This window comes from Argopecten irradians, chromosome 4 (assembly GCF_041381155.1).
Source record: "Argopecten irradians isolate NY chromosome 4, Ai_NY, whole genome shotgun sequence".
Taxonomy (NCBI): domain Eukaryota; kingdom Metazoa; phylum Mollusca; class Bivalvia; order Pectinida; family Pectinidae; genus Argopecten; species Argopecten irradians.
In genome coordinates this window covers 5,595,062-5,614,419 of record NC_091137.1, presented here as the reverse complement: position 1 = coordinate 5,614,419, position 19,358 = coordinate 5,595,062, and the positions used below count along the sequence as shown (strand labels likewise).

The 19,358-nt window shown below is 39.7% G+C and overlaps 1 protein-coding gene across 1 annotated transcript; it reads left to right on the top strand.

Moving 5' to 3' along the window:
- The first annotated feature begins 516 nt into the window (after window positions 1–516).
- On the top strand, window positions 517–4,499 carry LOC138322063 (uncharacterized). Its single transcript, XM_069266115.1, has 3 exons — window positions 517–640; window positions 3,094–3,115; window positions 4,046–4,499. The coding sequence occupies exons 1-3, from the start codon at window positions 517–519 to the stop codon at window positions 4,497–4,499; spliced, it is 600 nt and encodes a 199-aa protein (XP_069122216.1).
- The last annotated feature ends 14,859 nt before the right edge of the window (window positions 4,500–19,358 follow it).

The following is a 19,358-nucleotide window of genomic DNA, read 5'->3' as shown; positions in this document are numbered from 1 at the left end:
ATAATATTAGACTTTATTTAAACTTGATTATATGTCGAGCCAAACAATTGTCTTAAACATGGTCAAGCAAAAATATAAAATATACAATAGAATATATTTATATATATATATCATGCTACTCACCTTTTGGAACTTGATGATACTTCAAGCACACTTTGTCCGCTGTGACACTTAGTTACCGCCAATATGTGGGAATCGTTTGAAGTCGAGGACAGAACCTGATTCTACTACACCATATCAGTCAATAACTGTAGGATTATATGTCCGAGTAACTGACACACTGACGCCCTAAACGATCCTTCTACTATTTACAACCGTAATTCAAACACATTTTCACAAATCAATATAAATCTGTTCATTTTTTACAGTGCCCGTTATAGTTTAATATGACAATTTGTTAGGTCTTCCGTCCATGTACATTGCTTTCCTAACACTATTGGGCCAAATCAATAGAACATAGCTGTATACCAAATTAAAGATTCTTTCGACGGTGTCTACTCACGTTTGACAATTATGATGTCCATTTACGATGTCCTTACTCGGACAATCAGAGAATTGATTGGTGGTTCAGGAGAGTTTGATACAGTCAGAGTGAATCGCTGGGCACCACGACCACAGCCTCTACGATACTGCTGCTACAGTAACTGACACAAGTCTGCGGAATACGATTGAGCTGCTATCGGCTTTCTATGATTCCATATGCCGCGAAATCTTATTCTCATTACTTGGCGTTTCTGTTCGTCAAAACACGTAAATGTTGCTACTTTAAGTTTGTTAGAGTGCATGCGTAGAACAAAAAGTGGATTTCTCGCAATAAATGTAAGTACGATTTCAGCCAACATTTTCATTAAGTGACGTTTCATTCAGTAAAATCAAATAAATGCTTATACTTTTCGTATCAACTTTCGAACAAAGAACAAAGAGTTATTTAATACTATTGTACATATATTGGACCATTGTTCGTATCGATAAAGCCTAGTTTTTAGCCTATACCATTTCAACATAGTGTGGTATTGCTATATTTTCTAAACGTTTGCCACTACGTGGCCGGCAACATTGTATTGAATATAAATGTATCCCTAATAAAAAGAGAAGACAAAACAGAATGTAACTTTCTTATCTGGCAAGTTGTTACATGAACATCCTAGATACAAAATATTTATATGAAGAAAGTGACATATTTTTTTTTTTTTTTTAATATTCAGCGAGACTGATATTTTCACCAAGGATTATTGGCAAACTGCAAATGATTTAGAGGTTTCATAATCTCTAAATTATCATAAAATAACCAATATTTTACACCATCGAACGACTCGGCAGCGTTGTCATTGTAATTTCGATCATATATAGCCTAAGACAGTTTAATCAAATCTCATTTTGTACGTGTATTCAGTAGCGGTTTTTGTCCGCAATCGTCTTACTAATGACCTTAGCAGCAAAAAATTGTATGGCTCATTTCAACCTTATTTTACAGGTAGTGCGATAGAATTGTACTTGCTGCCCCTATTGCATGATCGTAAAAGTTGTTTTCTCAACTTCCTAACTGACTTTATCTTTCCTTATGCCTCCCTTGGTACCGCCTCACTTTTGGTCTGGAGTTGAGCGTTCGCCCCTGTGAGGAAGGCTCTGGGTTCTGTCCCCTGGCCGAGACACACCTTAGTCTATAAAAATGGTAGTTTCTACTCCTGCTTAGCGCTCAGCATACAGGGAGTGGGACGACTGGTTCGCCCGTTGTCAGTATAATGTGACCGGGTGGGGTGTGTTGCGTGGTGTCTTCGGAGGCATGCTTCAGTGACATAGCACTATGAAAAGGACCATAGTTCCACTATACAAGATGACACAACACAAACATACCACAGTCTCCAAAAACACACCTCGCAATACACACATGCAACACACGGCATACATAGGAGGCCGTTCTTACATGACCCTGGCTGTTAAAAGGACGTTTAAATAATCAAACAAACAAATATTCAACACAAAAAACAATGTAATGAAAAAACATGATACAATTTTTTTTTAAATATACTTATTGAAAAAGGGGGCCAATATGGGGTTACCAAAAAGCGCCACAAAGACATGTAATGTCTTCCGCACACAAGTTATCATGTCAATATATACCCAATGGGAACTACTGCCGTGGTCTGCACTGTTCTGATACAATGGTTGGGTGTATGCCAAACATTGTATTGTGCCTGATCCCCCAATCCTAACACTTAATTGCTGTTAACGAACGTTGATTATATAATTACCCTTTGAATGTATTATCTATAATTGTTCTTCTTGTGTTCGATAATTATTTGTCTGATGGCGCAATATCTCCATTTGAGTTTACATGACCCCTCCCGGGATTGCGGACACAATCTGATCAATGAGTTTTAACTCTCGTTATTCAAAGACTGGCATTTGAAAAAAAGATACTTATGGTCCCATTGTATCATAAACAATACACTAGCTAACATTTAGATTTAAATTTCTTTGTAAATGTCCCCTTTGGAAGTTACGTACCGTGTTTCAGTAAAGTTCACGATAACAAGCCATACCCTCGTCTAAATAAATACACACCTACAGTATAATACATATTCATTTAAGCCTTTTCCTGATTTTTTCTCAATACCCAGATTACAAATGTGTTGTGCGTAATATACCAAATCTTTAGATCAGGTTATAATATGACAATAATTGACAAAATTTTGGTAAGGTTTTTGATATTGTTGTGTACCGTAAAAAAGCGTATGGTTTTGTATTAAAATAGGCAGATTTGTCCTTTTCGTCCATCCCATACTTTTTATTTCGGTTTGACATTTAAAAACTAGGTAACCTTGATCAAGCTTTTGATGGTATTCTCAAAGATGTTGATAAAAAATTCTCTAGGATATTCTTTTACCACAGTTAGAAAGTTTAGTCGCTTTTGTGACCAGAAGCTAAATGTGGTATGATTGTGTACTTGATTACACTATGTACTGATCACAATAATCAGTAGACCATTACATGTTCTTTAATACACTTGAAATAAGTACAAACAGTATTTTCATGAATTCTCTTCCAAGCGTGCAGCAATTTGCTTTGATTGACTTAATATTCTTTTTGCAGATAAACTGACTATAAGTGAACAGTGAGTTGAACTACTTTGTTTTAAGACAATGAGCGACAGTGTACTTTGTTTTAAGACAGTGAGCGACAGTGTACTTTGTTTTAAGACAGTGAGCGACAGTGTACTTTGTTTTAAGACAGTGAGCGACAGTGTACTTTGTTTTAAGACAGTGAGCGACAGTGTACTTTGTTTTAAGACAGTGAGCGACAGTGTACTTTGTTTTAAGACAGTGAGCGACAGTGTACTTTGTTTTAAGACAGTGAGCGACAGTGTACTTTGTTTTAAGACAGTGAGCGACAGTGTACTTTGTTTTAAGACAGTGAGCGACAGTGTACTTTGTTTTAAGACAGTGAGCGACAGTGTACTTTGTTTTAAGACAGTGAGCGACAGTGTACTTTGTTTTAAGACAGTGAGCGACAGTGTATGCCACCTCATAACCTTAAACTGTTCCAAATGTATGTCGATGATCTAATTCCGTACATTATCCATCTTCTTTACGACCTGATTAGGTAACATAGTATCAAACAACATGTATAGAATATATCACTATCTATCATTATTATGACACTGCTCCGCAATCAACTAGACTGTGTACCAGTAATAAATAATAATATAGTCCTTTTATTTACTGAGGATGAACACCATCGTCTAATCTAACGCATGGTCTTAAATGTATTGCTAAATGTAGATGTTCTATAGGTACAATTTGACCCAACAACTTCACCCACCATATTTTATAACTTATATTTACTATATCCTTATGACAAAAGAAAAAATTTGTCGATACAAAGCAAGATAGAATGTTGACACAAATATGTGAAAGTGTACATTTCACTTGCATGTTAATTTAGAGTGGGAATCCACAGTTACCTCCAACCTTGCAATAGATCTTTTACTTCATAACAGCAGACCTTACATGACATTGGTTGTTATACTGTATATATGATTCAGTCAAACCTACCGCTTGACCGACTCAGTCAAACCTACGACTCGACCGACTCAGTCAAACCTAACACTCGACCGACTCAGCCAAACCTACGACTCGATTGACTCAGCCAAACCTACGGCTCGACCGTCTCAGCCAAACCTACGACTCGACCGACTCAGCCAAACCTACGGCTCGACCGACTCAGCCAAACCTACGACTCGACCGACTCAGCCAAACCTACGGCTCGACCGACTCAGCCAAACCTACGACTCGACCGACTCAGCCAAAACTACGGCTCGACCGTCTCAGCCAAACCTACAACTCGACCGACTCAGCCAAACCTACGGCTCTACCGACTCATCCAGACCTACAACTCTGCCGACTCAGCTTAACCTACGACTTTACCGACTCAGCCAAACCTACGGCTCTACCGACTCAGCCAAACCTACGGCTCTACCGACTCAGCCAAACCTATGACTCTACCGACTCAGCCAAACCTACGACTCGACCGACTCAGCCAAATTACGGCTCGACCGACTCAGCCAAACCTACGACTCGACCGACCTAACCTACGACACAACGACTCAGCCAAACCTACGCTCGACCGACTCAGCCAAATACGGCTCGACCGACTCAGCCAAACCTACGACTCGACCGACTCAGCCAAACTACTACGGCTCGACCGACTCAGCCAAACCTACGACTCGACCGATTCAGCCAAACCTACGACTTACCGACTCACCAAACCTACGGCTCTACCGACTCATCCAGACCTGCTACTCTGCCGACTCAGCAACCTACGGCTCTACCGACTCAGCAAAACATACTACTCTGTCGACTCAGCTAAACCTTTGATTCTACCGACTCAGCCATACCTATGACTCTACCGACTCAGCCAAAATTACGACTCGACCGACTCAGTCAAACCTACGACTCGACCGTCTCAGCCAAACCTACAACTCGACCGTCTTAGCCAAAACTACGGCTCGACCGTCTCAGCCAAACCTACGACTCGACCGACTCAGCCAAAACTACGGCTCGACCGACTCAGCAACCTACGACTCGACCGACTCAGCCAAACCTACGACTAGACCGACTCATCTTAACTTACGACTCGACCGACTCAGCCAAACCTACGACTCGACCGACTCAGCCAAAACTACGGCTCGACCGTCCGTCTATGATTCAGCCAAACCTACGACTCGACCGACTCAGCCAAACCTACGGCTCGACCGACTCAGCCAAACCTACGACTCGACCGACTCAGCCAAACCTACGACTCGACCGACTCAGCCAAACCTACGACTCGACCGACTCAGCCAAACCTACGGCTCGACCGACTCAGCCAAACCTACAACTCGACCGACTCAGCCAAACCTACGGCTCTACCGACTCATCCAGACCTACAACTCTGCCGACTCAGCTTAACCTACGACTTTACCGACTCAGCCAAACCTACGGCTCTACCGACTCAGCCAAACCTACGGCTCTATCGACTCAGCCAAACCTATGACTCTACCGACTCAGCCAAACCTACGACTCGACCGACTCAGCCAAAATTACGACTCTACCGACTCAGCCAAACCTACGACTCGACCGACCTTAACCTACGACACAACTGACTCAGCCAAACCTACGGCTCGACCGACTCAGCCAAAATTACGGCTCGACCGTCTCAGCCAAACTTACGACTCGACCGACTCAACCAACACTACGGCTCGACCGACTCAGCCAAACCTACAACTCGACCGATTCAGCCAAACCTACGACTTTACCGACTCAACCAAACCTACGACTCTACCGACTCATCCAGACCTGCTACTCTGCCGACTTAGCTTAACCTACGGCTCTACCGACTCAGCCAAACATACTACTCTGCCGACTCAGCTAAACCTTTGATTCTACCGACTCAGCCATACCTATGACTCTACCGACTCAGCCAAATCTACGACTCAACTGACTCAGCCAAACCTACGGCTCTACCGACTCAGCCAAACCTACGGCTCTACCGACTCAGCCAAACCTACGGCTCTACCGACCCATCCAAACCTACGGCTCAACCGACTAAGCCAAATCTACTACTCTGCCGACTCAGCTAAACCTACGACTCAACTGACTCAGCCAAACATACGGCACTACCTACTCAGCCGAACCTACAAAGCTACTTACTAGCACGCTATGTCAGCTAAGTAAGCCATTCTGTACCGGGTCGCGACCAGTTACCGTGATGTACCAATTACCGTGATTTCTGCGCACTCTCTATCTCCCGCATAATTTTTTGGATTCTTTTAAACAGCTAAATCACGGTGGCCATGCAAGTGTTCATTCAACAACAAAATGTTCATTTGCAGTCGATATTGCTCACAAATCTACGTTTTTCTTTTAAAATAAAAGTTTGCAACACTCAATCATAGCGGGGAATAGCTTGAAATCATGACTTACTTGCATATTTATCCTGAAATTTCATGAAATCATCGTTTATTTTGTTGGTCAGTCGTTTTCAAAAATCGTCTGCATCAAAGTAGGTTAAAGTATGCAAAATAATTGGTATATATGGCAAGTTACCGATTGGGCATGTATGGACATGATCATAAAACAGAAGGTAGTTTTTACCTGGTGCATACCTCTTGTGCTTACATTTTTTTCAAAAAGAGGAAACGAAGAAATATTATGTATTTAGTGAATTTATGTAAGTTTTAGGTCATCTACACCTTTGTTTGTCTAAATTTACTCCTGCCCGGAGCTGAATCCTGTTTTTAGTGATTCCCTGGTCACCTATCGAACGCACCTGTAGACAGTCCCTTTTTTTCGTGCTGCTTTCGCCGATCAGTCACTGGATCCCAAAATAACCATGCATTACGATTACACTATTTCACTAAAAGGTATTGGTCGCTTTAATGAAACACAAGCTAAGTTTTGGTGCTATAAGCATGTTTTTAAAAGCGCATTTCCTTTCTATTTTGAAATCGCGGTAACTGGTCCTGTAGGTATCGTCAACTGTACCAATTAGCGGTGAAAATAAATGGCGTCTCGTCAAAAAACATATTATTAGAATTAAGTAGCGACTATTGTTACTGAAGTATTTTGGACTAAAGATAATTCATGTCGATTTTCAACGCCTTCTGTGCGTTAGTTTTGACAAAATCCTTAAAAAACCTCGAAAAAATCACGGTAACTGGTCGCGACCCAGTATGTATGTGAACTAATTCTCCTGACCTTTCCCTGTCTTGGGGAAACATTGATTACCATAAAGCATCGAAAGTCTTAAGTATAATGATACCTAAAAGGATTGAAATGGTGCGTATTAATTTCTTGTAAGTTGGTTTAGCACTCACAAGACTTAAATTGCTAGATGTAATCAGTGGCTAAATCATATACGACAGACTATATGTTATGTAACACTTTGTGTTATCGTTTACGATGCATGGCTTTCAAAACACTTCTAAAAGGATTTGAGAAGCTCCATCTTAAAGATTACATCGCTATAGATATCCCCATCTAGTGTTGTCACTACTGTCTCTTGTTCCTCAGTCCGGCCACCACGTGATGTAAACACCCTGTACAGGGGCATGGATCAGCTAGACCAGCACCAACCCATTAATTTAAAAGGTATTGAATAAAATTTAGAACGTTATATTCAGATAAAAAGACGACGGTTTTGTTGTTCTTTCAAAAGAAGAACGTAAGAACCCTGAGGGTTTTTCGAACTATCATGAAACACATTAATGCCAGAACCAGAAAACTTGAGAAAGTACATTTCACTAAATGGAATTGCACTAGCGTTGCATTGGAGTTGTAATAGCCATCCACGAAATAGCACTTTAAATCTGCTCGGTCGTGGATACAGGGTCTCTGCTAATAAAGAATAAGGCAAGCAGGCATATCCTATACAGATCTAGTTAAACCACTAAATGTAGGCTGTAATGCTCAATCGCTAGGATATTAAAACACCGTCTGAACTTACACATCCCAGGAAAGAAAACTCCTGTCATGTATTTAATCAGATCGCAAAGTGTGTCAGACACAGTGTTACACTTATTATCTATTCTATGGTCCGGAAACGATCCAGCATGACAATTTACTAGGTTTTTACACTTCTTTGTATGAAATTCATGTTATTAAGCCTTTTCAAATCCCATTTTAATTCCATATCGCAAAGACAGTAATATCGCAAAAGTACTTTTTTACCATGATAGAACAATGTCTACGTAACAGAAATATTGTCCTTGTGGTAAAACATGGCTGTCCGGTATATGGGGTTGCTTTATACAAAATGAATAGTTTGGGGTTTTTTCTCCAAAGGACTACCTGTTTTGAAGTGCATCATAATCATGTAAATGCTTGAAGCTCTTATGAAATCTATTTATAACTAATCACTCACATGACCATGTGGTATATTTGATTCATGTTGGTTCATTAATTAATTAATTAATGTGAAAGTGGCTAAAACTTGAGTGAAAGATTAGAATAAGCTATTTTAAAATGGAAATTGGTGTCCGAGAATTTTGATGATTTTTTTTTTTTTAAGAAAAAAATGTTAGAGAGATGTTTTTTCGCCAAAATCCTGTTACTAAAATCACATAATGCTAGGGAACTGAAAAGATGACTCAAAAGAATGTGAAAATGTATGATGGAAAAAAATATTGGTTCATTGATGACGCAAGACACACATATATATTTTACAGATCATAAAAAAGTCTACGATTGAAATACGACCTAAAATTGTTGATAACACCTTTACTGGTTTGTTTGGTTTAGACTTGTTATTGTGATTCACAACACTGTATATAGAATTTTTATCATACCGGTGGTCAGGGGTCGCTGTCCCTACATAGAACTATGACATGTCAGTTTATAGTAGAAAATTACCACTCTTAACAGTTCTAAAACTACCTATATCTGTTCATGGCACAAACCGAAGCCGGCGTCCTTAACGAAATATTATATAAATACAACCTTGATTGGAGGGTGACAGTATATAATTAATGCCCCCGTGATGGAGCGATATGACGATTTGACCACCCGACTATATAGCTAAATGCCCTCGGGTGACATGACGACTCGAGGGTGGCCAACTCGTCATGTAGGTACATCAGGGGGGCATCAATTGTATCTAAATTTTACGTACTGAAAAATATTTTGTTTCCATTGCCCATACCAGGTTGACATCGGTCTTCGCACAAAAATGCTAGGTAGTAGGACACATCATTTAAAAACGTGAGAAATGTAACAAAACATTGAAACCACACATGTAACTATCGTTTTGGAGTTCTACTATGATTCGGAGTAACACGTTAGGTATACTATTACCATACATGTACTTACATGTATTTCCGATATGCTCAAACTTTGGCTAGGAAGGGGACAGGAGGCAGACTAACATAGGGGACAAGGGGGCAGACTTAAATATGGGACAGGAGGACAGATTTACATAGGGGACAAGGGGACAGATTTACAAAGGGGACAAGGGGGCAGACTTACATAGGGGACAGGGGTACAGACTTACATAGGGGACAAGGGGGCAGACTTACATAGGGGACAGGGGTACAGACTTACATAGGGGAAAAGGGGACAGACTTACATAGGTGACAGGGGTACAGACTTACATAGGGGACAAGGGGGACAGACTTACATAGGGGACAAGGGGGAAGACTTACATAGGGGACAAGGGGAAAGACTTACATAGGAGACAAGGGGGGACAAGACTTACATAGGGGACAAGGGGGCAGACTTACATAGGGGACAGGCGGACAGACTTACATGGGGACAAGGGGGCAGACTTACATAGGGACAAGGGGGCAGACTTACATAGGGGACAAGGGCAGACTTACAGACTTACATACATGTAGGGGACAAGGGGGCAGACTTACATAGGGGACAGGGGACAGACTTACATAGGGGACAGGGCAGACTTACATAGGGGACAGGGGACAGACTTACATAGGGGACAAGGGGGATACAGACTTACATACATAGGGGAAAAGGGGACAGACTTACATAGAGGACAGGGGTACAGACTTACATAGGGGACAAGGGGGCAGACTTACATAGGGGACAAGGGGGCAGACTTACATAGGGGACAAGGGGGCAGACTTACATAGGAGACAAGGGGCAGACTTACATAGGGGACAAGGGGGCAGACTTACATAGGGGACAGGCGGACAGACTTACATACATGTAGGGGACAAAGGGACAGACTTACATAGGGGACAAGGGGACAGACTTACATAGGGACAGGGGGACAGACTTACATAATGTAGGGGACAAGGGGACAGACTTACATAGGGGACAAGGGGCAGACTTACATAGGGGACAAGGGGGCAGACTTACATAGGGGACAAGGGGACAGACTTACATAGGGGACAAGGGGGCAGACTTACATAGGGACAAGGGGCAGACTTACATAGGGGACAGGGGACACAATTACATAGGACAAGGGGGCAGACTTACATAGGGGACAGGGCAGACTTACATAGGGGACAAGGGGGCAGACTTACATAGGGGACAGGGGTACAGACTTACATAGGGGACAAGGGGGCAGACTTACATAGGGGACAGGGGTACAGACTTACATAGGGGACAAGGGGACAGACTTACATAGGGGACAGGGGTACAGACTTACATTAGGGACAAGGGGACAGACTTACATAGGGGACAAGGGGACAGACTTACATAGGGGACAAGGGGGCAGACTTACATAGGGGACAAGGGGACAGACTTACATAGGGGACAAGGGGACAGACTTACATAGGGGACAAGGGGACAGACTTACATAGGGGACAAGGGGACAGACTTACATAGGGGACAAGGGGCAGACTTACATAGGGGACAAGGGGACAGACTTACATAGGGGACAAGGGGGCAGACAGACTTACATAGGGGACAAGGGGACAGACTTACATAGGAGACAAGGGGACAGACTTACATAGGGGACAGGGGTACAGACTTACATAGGGGACAAGGGGACAGACTTACATAGGGGACAAGGGGGCAGACTTACATAGGGGACAAGGGGACAGACTTACATAGGGGACAAGGAGGCAGACTTACATAGGGGACAAGGGGACAGACTTACATAGGGGACAAGGGGGCAGACTTACATAGGGGACAAGGGGACAGACTTACATAGGGGACAAGGGGGCAGACTTACATAGGGGACAAGGGGACAGACTTACATAGGGGACAAGGGGACAGACTTACATAGGGGACAAGGGGGCAGACTTACATAGGGGACAAGGGGACAGACTTACATAGGGGACAAGGGGGCAGACTTACATAGGGGACAAGGGGACAGACTTACATAGGGGAAAGGGGCAGACTACATAGGGGACAAGGGGACAGACTTACATAGGGGACAAGGGGGCAGACTTACATAGGGGACAAGGGGACAGACTTACATAGGGGACAAGGGGACAGACTTACATAGGGGACAAGGGGACAGACTTACATAGGGGACAAGGGGACAGACTTACATAGGGACAAGGGGGCAGACTTACATAGGGGACAAGGGGACAGACTTACATAGGGGACAAGGGGCAGACTTACATAGGGACAGGGGACTTACATAGGGGACAAGGGGACAGACTTACATAGGGGACAAGGGGACAGACTTACATAGGGAGCATACATGGGACAAGGGGACAAGGGGACAGACTTACATAGGGGACAAGGGGGCAGACTTACATAGGGGACAAGGGGGCAAGGGACAGACTTACATAGGGGACAAGGGGACAGACTTACATAGGGGACAAGGGGACAGACTTACATAGGGGACAAGGGGGCAGGGACAGGGACAGACTTACATAGGGGACAGGGGGCAGACTTACATAGACAGGGGACAGGACAAGGGGACAGACTTACATAGGGGACAAGGGGGCAGACTTACATAGGGGACAAGGGGACAGACTTACATAGGGGGGGCACAGAAGGGGACGACACATACATTGGGTGGACAGACTTACATAATGTAGGGGACAAGGGGACAGACTTACATAGGGGACAGGGGCAGACTACATAGGGACAGGGGCAGACTTACATAGGGGACATTACATATATGTAGGGGACAAGGGGACAGACTTACATAGGGGACAAGGGGGCAGACTTACATAGGGGACAAGGGGGCAGACTTACATAGGGGACAGGCGGACAGACTTACATTGGGGACAAGGGGGCAGACTTACATAGGGGACAAGGGGGCAGACTTACATAGGGGACAGGTGGACAGACTAACATACATGTAGGGGACAAGGGGACAGACTTACATAGGGGACAAGGGGGACAGACTTACATAGGGGACAAGGGGACAGACTTACATAGGGGACAAGGGGGCAGACTTACATAGGGGACAAGGGGACAGACTTACATAGGGGACAAGGGGACAGACTTACATAGGGGACAAGGGGACAGACTTACATAGGGGACAAGGGGGCAGACTTACATAGGGGACAAGGGGACAGACTTACATAGGGGACAAGGGGACAGACTTACATAGGGGACAAGGGGACAGACTTACATAGGGGACAAGGGGACAGACTTACATAGTAGGGGACAAGGGGACAGACTTACATAGGGGACAAGGGGGCAGACTTACATAGGGGACAAGGGGGCAGACTTACATAGGGGACAGGGGGACAGACTTACATAGGGGACAGGCGGACAGACTTACATAGGGGACAGGCGGACAGACTTACATAGTAGATATCAATAATTTGTTTATCATTAAAAATGTTGAATTGTTGAGCAGTAATCTACTGTGATTCCTGTCACCATGTCATTGTTTAATGATATGTGTCACAATAGTTTACTGCAACTGTTTATGTCTGTTGAGACATTTTACCTATAGCAAAAGTCAACAACTCGCCGTCGGCATAGAGATTTGTTTAGAATAGCTATATTTTAAAGAAAAGAAGTTAAAGATGCTCCACCGTCGACAGAGCATAAATGATATTCATCATTTGAACAACAATTGATGTTTAATCATGTTTACATACGTCTCATTAACTCAAAAAATAATATTAAGTAATTTATTTTACATTTGGTTGATGCGCAATTAGTATTTTATTCTATATAGGATATAAAGCCACGGATTTTTTTCGGGATGTAATTAATTATTTTCAATATTTTTATCTTGAGTAAAATCAGAAGCTCAAACACTTTTCAATGGTGGTAAAGGAGTAAAGTAAATAATTTTTGTAACTGAAGTACAATATTGATTTGTATGTTTTTCTTTTTTATTGAGACAAAATACTATTTGTCAGCGGTGGAGTGTCTTTAAAAGTAAGGAAGAGATTAAAAAAATCATCAATTATGTCTTTCGCACGTAATTTTCTTAACAGAACAAGTACTTACTAGCCATAAAGACTCATCTCTTTCCGCGCCATACATTATGATACCTATGATAGAATTATCGTTCTGCTTTAAATTCGCGGTTACAATGGAAATATACATAAAGAAACTTAAATGAGTCCTTATATCATATGAGCTTTTGTTTATTTTTAATTTGCCAGCCATTGCAAGCAAACCTTTACCCGGGAGACGAATTTCATATCTTTTCATATATTATAAATATAAATTTGTATCACTTAACTACAAGAACCCGATATCTTATATATTTCAAAATCAAAATATGTTTCGAATAATCCTACGCTAAATATATTTCCTACGGTAGTAAAAAGAAGTACTCTCTCATTCGGTTTAGTGTATCATTGACATGCATCATACACTAACTTTCCTTGGGTGAAATTGTTAATGTGGCCAATATAATGTATGTAATGATCTGAGAGATAATCACATTATTGCACTGTGAGAATATCAACCAAAGATGGCAATCGTGACACTACCGAAACTTTCTGACAACAAACGTTTTGTTTGTCCCCGACGTACCACATAAATATAAATAATGACTTATCTTATGTGTTGATGGCGATTTTCTATCGCTATAGGTTATCTACATAAGAGAATACATTATCATCGTCTCTTGTGCTACATGTGCTTCAAGTCATTGGGGAACCATCCTTAATTCAACAGTTTATCGCGCTCTAACCTAGCGTCAAATACAAGAACTTGTGGTTTATGGGTCGCTTGATCGGTATTTAGAACTCGACTTTCATCTCTTGTACTACCTCAAAATCACTATTTGTCTTGTACAACCAATTTCTGAACTGGACGGTGGTTTCGCTTTTGAAAAAAATGTCAAAAATTATAATATACAATTGGGTATTAGAATATCTTATTATGATAAGAAACACTGATTTCATTTCAACAAATTTTATTGCAAATAATATGCAAATGGATTTGGCAACAGGCAACAAGCCTATATTAGCCATCTCCAAGCAAATCCGGTATAGTACAATTATCAACAAAATATTAAAACATTTAACATTACATTATGAATGAATGTTATTATTAGTGCATCTCCCCAACATATCATAGTAGAAAAATCTAAAAAAATCTTTTAGTTTCAGATATATATTCTGATATGCATTGCAATAAATATGTATTTTTTCTTCATCACAATTGTCACAGCCATTCAGTAAAGTTTTTGTGTTGAAATGCGAGTGGGGAATATTTGAGTTATGTATTTTGGTTCTGAGTGATGATCTTTGTTCATTAAATAAAGGACATATGAAAAGATAGTGTTCGGCTGTTTCATCACCAAGGCCACAAGAACAAATTGGAGAATCTCTCAAATGATCGCGAAATAGGTCAGAATTTAGATTGCTAGAGGAATTTCTGAGCTGGCACAGAGTAATATTCATAATTCAAGAGCCTTTGTTTATAAAGGTATTTGTTATATCATGTTTCATTTTATTAATGTTAAAAAGGTGTGTTTTAAATTGTGCAACAGTATTAACATTCGATAAGTCAAAGTTTAAAGCGAAAGAATTAAATTCTCTAAAGGTACTTGGAAAAAAACTAGTATAGTAACTTGCAGTTCTGCACATAGGAATATTAAAATATCTTGTCATCCTTAGTGGATATCTCTCATTTTCATGCTGATATAAAAAAAATGGTTGTACAATTTCAATCAAATGATGTGGAGCAAAACCACGGAGTATTTTAAACATAATAATAAGTTTGTGCTTTTGACGCCGATCAGAGAGATTCCCAAGCTAGTTCTTTATAAAGTATATCATGGGTATGGTGGCTGATTACGGCCATCTCGTGTTGTTGTGTTGTCGCCTTGTCGTGTTGTCGCCTTGTCGAGTTGTCGCGGTCTCAAACTGCGACAACCCGAGATTTAACAGTTAAAATGTCGACTTGTCGCGTTTTCGAACCGCGACAAGTCGACAACACGACAAGACGACAAGTCGACAACACGACAAGTCGACATTTCTAACACGCTAATTAGCGCGTACAGAATCTCGTGTTGTCGCGGTAAAATGTCGACTTGTCGTGTTGTCGAGTTGTCGACTTGTCGTGTTGTCGCCTTGTCGTGTTGTCGACTTGTCGTGTTGTCGAGTTGTCGACTTGTCGCCTTCCTGTTACACATGCGCAAACAATGGATAACACTCGCCATATTGGATTGCTTATGAAAATAATTGTGTGCATGTGGTTGTAGCTAGATGAAGATATTTGTTAGCAATTTCTTTACCAAGAGTTGTCAAAGTGTTTTTTCTCTGAACTATGAATTTCAATAATTTGTTTATTATATGATAATCGTGTAATAATGGTCTGATTAGTAAGCAGTAATCGTCATCTGTTAATTTTAAGGTCACTTGAACCGCTAAGGCCTAATAGTTCGAAGGCCCGTTAATCCGAAAATTAGAAAATATTGCAATTTATGTAGTTGTTTTACTTCATGTAAATTGATAGTTTGACATGTTTTCAATAAATTGTGATAAATACATTTTTCGGGAATTCTTTAAAATTATTTAACTGCAAACTTCTATGGACGGCAAGTTGTGATTTCTTCAATGATCATTGCATGATAAAAAATAAACCAAAATTATAAATAAAAAAAAAATCATAAAGAGATAGAAAATATCTTGCATTTTATAAGATGTCACATAAATATACATTTTATGAATTATCTTACAAACATACGCCTAATGTAAAGCTTATGTGTACTGCAATTTGATTGCATTAGGGATAACATGGCTGCATGAATGGATGATATATATCACCAATTCTAACCTGCCTACATGTTTGAAATATGTATTTCACGACTTATTTTTGTGTTTCCTGCTTCCTTTTACTTGTTTATTCTCTCCTTTTTCAATGATGAAAATGGTTCGCATAATGGTAATTTCAGGGAAACTAATAACTAGGATTGCAGTGTAAATATACACTCTTTCATATCGGATACGTTTACGTACATGTATTGCAAGATTATGTTTTTTTCACAATTTCATTTCGTTTTTTGTCGGTGACCCTACGTTACATTTGTGATAACTGTAGCGTAGTGCAGTGCAATCATCCGTGGGTCACATAGAGATGATGTCAATCTAGAGTTACACATATCTTAGCAAGTTTACTACTGAGTCTTGTAATTAAGTCTGTACATTTATATCGGTTATCGGACTTTCCGACTTATGGGCCTTAGGACTAACGGTCGTTCGGACTAACGGACGTTCAGATTAACAGGCCTTCGGACTATTAAGGATAAGGTGGTCACCCAGGCAGGTGACCTATCGACATCACTTTTATTTGTCGTCTATCACCATTAAACATAACAATTCGATCACCTTCTCAACAACTGGTCCGAATTCAACTAAGCCTGTTAGGGAACATGTTTAGGATAAGTTGAAGTGTAAAAATCAAGCGGCTGATCTCAACAGGGTAACAGATCTACATATTTGAAAAATTTTATAATGTTGCCACGCCTAGGAATCAAAGTTCAATATACGCTATTCGGATAATATATACATGTACCTATATCATAGTTGATGTATGACGGCTGGGAACATTTTGTTTTATTAATTACCCGATTTTATGTGTTGATTAATTAAGTTATATGTGTCGTAACTAGGCATGCATTTTTTTCTTCAAGAACCTTTTGAAAACCATCAGGTTCTTTTAAGGTGTGATAATTATTCAAATGGTCAGAAAACCATGTACGATGCCTTGTAAACATTATTTACAAGTCAGAATTTATGTCTTATGTATGTTAAGATAAATGCATACCTGCAGTAATCACTTTATAATTTCTTATTACTTTATAAAAATGTTAAATGAAATTGTAGACCACATCTTGGCTTCATAGCCTGACCGCATATGTACTGTCAAAATTATTTTCAGTTCTTATTCATACTTGTAAATGTAATTTTCGAAAGGTTGATGGTGAATAAAATATCCAAAAGCTCTTGATTCGTGAGTATGAAAATTACGGCACATATATACAGCTTTTAAGACCAACTACCTTTCCGAAACGAAGAATTCAATTAGCGTTTGCTTCTTAATTGTTTTTATTTTCATGATATGAATTAACAAAATAGTAGCACATCTAAAATTAAAAACAAAATCAATTTTTTTTTTCTTATATTGGTGATCCAATATAGACACAGGATTAATTGTCTACATGTAGATGGCGACCCAATAATTTGGACCCACCAGAGTGTCATGCATAGACTATTTTGGACGTTTTATGAGTTTAAATACAAAAATCGGTAAAATCGTAATCTACATGGTGATATATATATTGAGAAGGATGGATAGATCCCGAGACAAACAAAACGTAGTCCACCTATATGAAGTTTTAGCGGTTAAAATCATATTTATAGTAAATCTTCACAAAAACGGTTACTACCGTTGGTAAGAGCAATAATTTCCTTTTCAAAATCCTACACAACTATTCAAAGTGCTGTCACTAAGACGAAATCAGCCGAAAAATTATGCAAATATTATAAGCCGGCTTTGATCTTCATCATATAAATGTTTGCACATTATATAAAGAAGGTTGCACGTCATATAAAGAAGTGTGTACAGAATTTATAGAAATTTGTACCGAATATAAAGTTTAATTTAAGCTACATAATATAAAGGAAAAGGCATCGAATATCTCGATATAACGACGGAGCATAATGGTAAATGTATCAAATATAACACAGGAATTACCGAATATAAAGATAAAAGCACTGCAGATATACATGCATAAGGATGTATATATGTTGTTGTCCCGCCCTGGTAGAATAGATAATAACCCAGACCGTAGCCCGAGGTCATTATTTTAAATTATACCAGGTCGGTATAACACCATATGAACCGAAACTGAGGTCCTTATTTTTATACTAGATATTATTTTCTTTGGCAAGTATCAAAGCATTCTCTAATGTGCATGTTACTTACAAGAAAAAACATCGACCATAGGACACCACCCTGAAGAACTCAATGTTTGCGTAATGTAACTTGAGTTGCTTTTATTGACTTTGCACTCGGACCATATTAACACAGGTCAATTATACTTGGATGTATCATAATTAGCCAAGCCTCTCTTAACCACAAATTGATCGCTTTGAGAAAGATTATTATATAATTATGATATTCATTTCGTAAAATGAACACATTTTCTTTTGCAAGAGTTCCATTATATTAAATGTCTACTGGAAGTATCTATGCTACAGCATTTGATTACTATTGTATGAATTACTGTAGTCAAAATGCACAATCAAACTTTCGAGGGTTAAATCTTGCTGTATTACAATAAACAAATTTTATAAATAAGAATATTAACATTATATACGTTGTGATGCATGCAGATGATCAAAATAGATGAACTAATTACCAGAAAGATGGGGCACAACACCTTATCTGTTCTATAACGCTTTGGACTAAATGAAAGTTTTAATGATTTTTTCTTATCGTTTTAAATCAAATTCTTTATTAGATCTTAAATTAAGGTTATTGTTTGATGTACTGCACACATAACCTATTACAGTAATTAGTAATAATAGATAATATTTCGTCTTATCATCCGTGTTCTCTTCAATTCTTCAAATTGAATAATAAGTTTTAACCGATTAATAACACAATATTTTGTAAAGGAGATTTTACAATATTAAGTTAATATACATGTACATTTGTCCTCTCTGTCACTGTTCATTGTACAAACATTTTTGTTCTGTGTTCTGACAATATCCTTTGTTTTGTTAATATTCAATTAATTTAATATTATGATTTCCGTTAAGTATAATACATTTCAAAAGAGTTAACAATGGGGAAAAATATAATTTTTTAACAATTTTGAACATCGAATATCTTACAAACACACCAAATATTCACAAGCACTGACTTCAGTTTTCTATATTCAAAGATAGTGGTTATTTCATATGATTTGCGCATGTGTAACAGGAAGGCGACAAGTCGACAACTCGACAACACGACAAGTCGACAACACGA

Excerpts from the sequence above, each read along its gene's own strand:
- LOC138322063 (XM_069266115.1), top strand. The coding sequence starts at position 517 with ATGTCCATTTACGATGTCCTTACTCGGACAATCAGAGAATTGATTGGT. Across the intron at positions 641-3,093 it reads TCTACGATACTGCTGCTACA|ATAAACTGACTATAAGTGAA; the intron begins GTAACTGACACA and ends TTCTTTTTGCAG. Across the intron at positions 3,116-4,045 it reads AAACTGACTATAAGTGAACA|TCAAACCTACCGCTTGACCG; the intron begins GTGAGTTGAACT and ends TATATGATTCAG.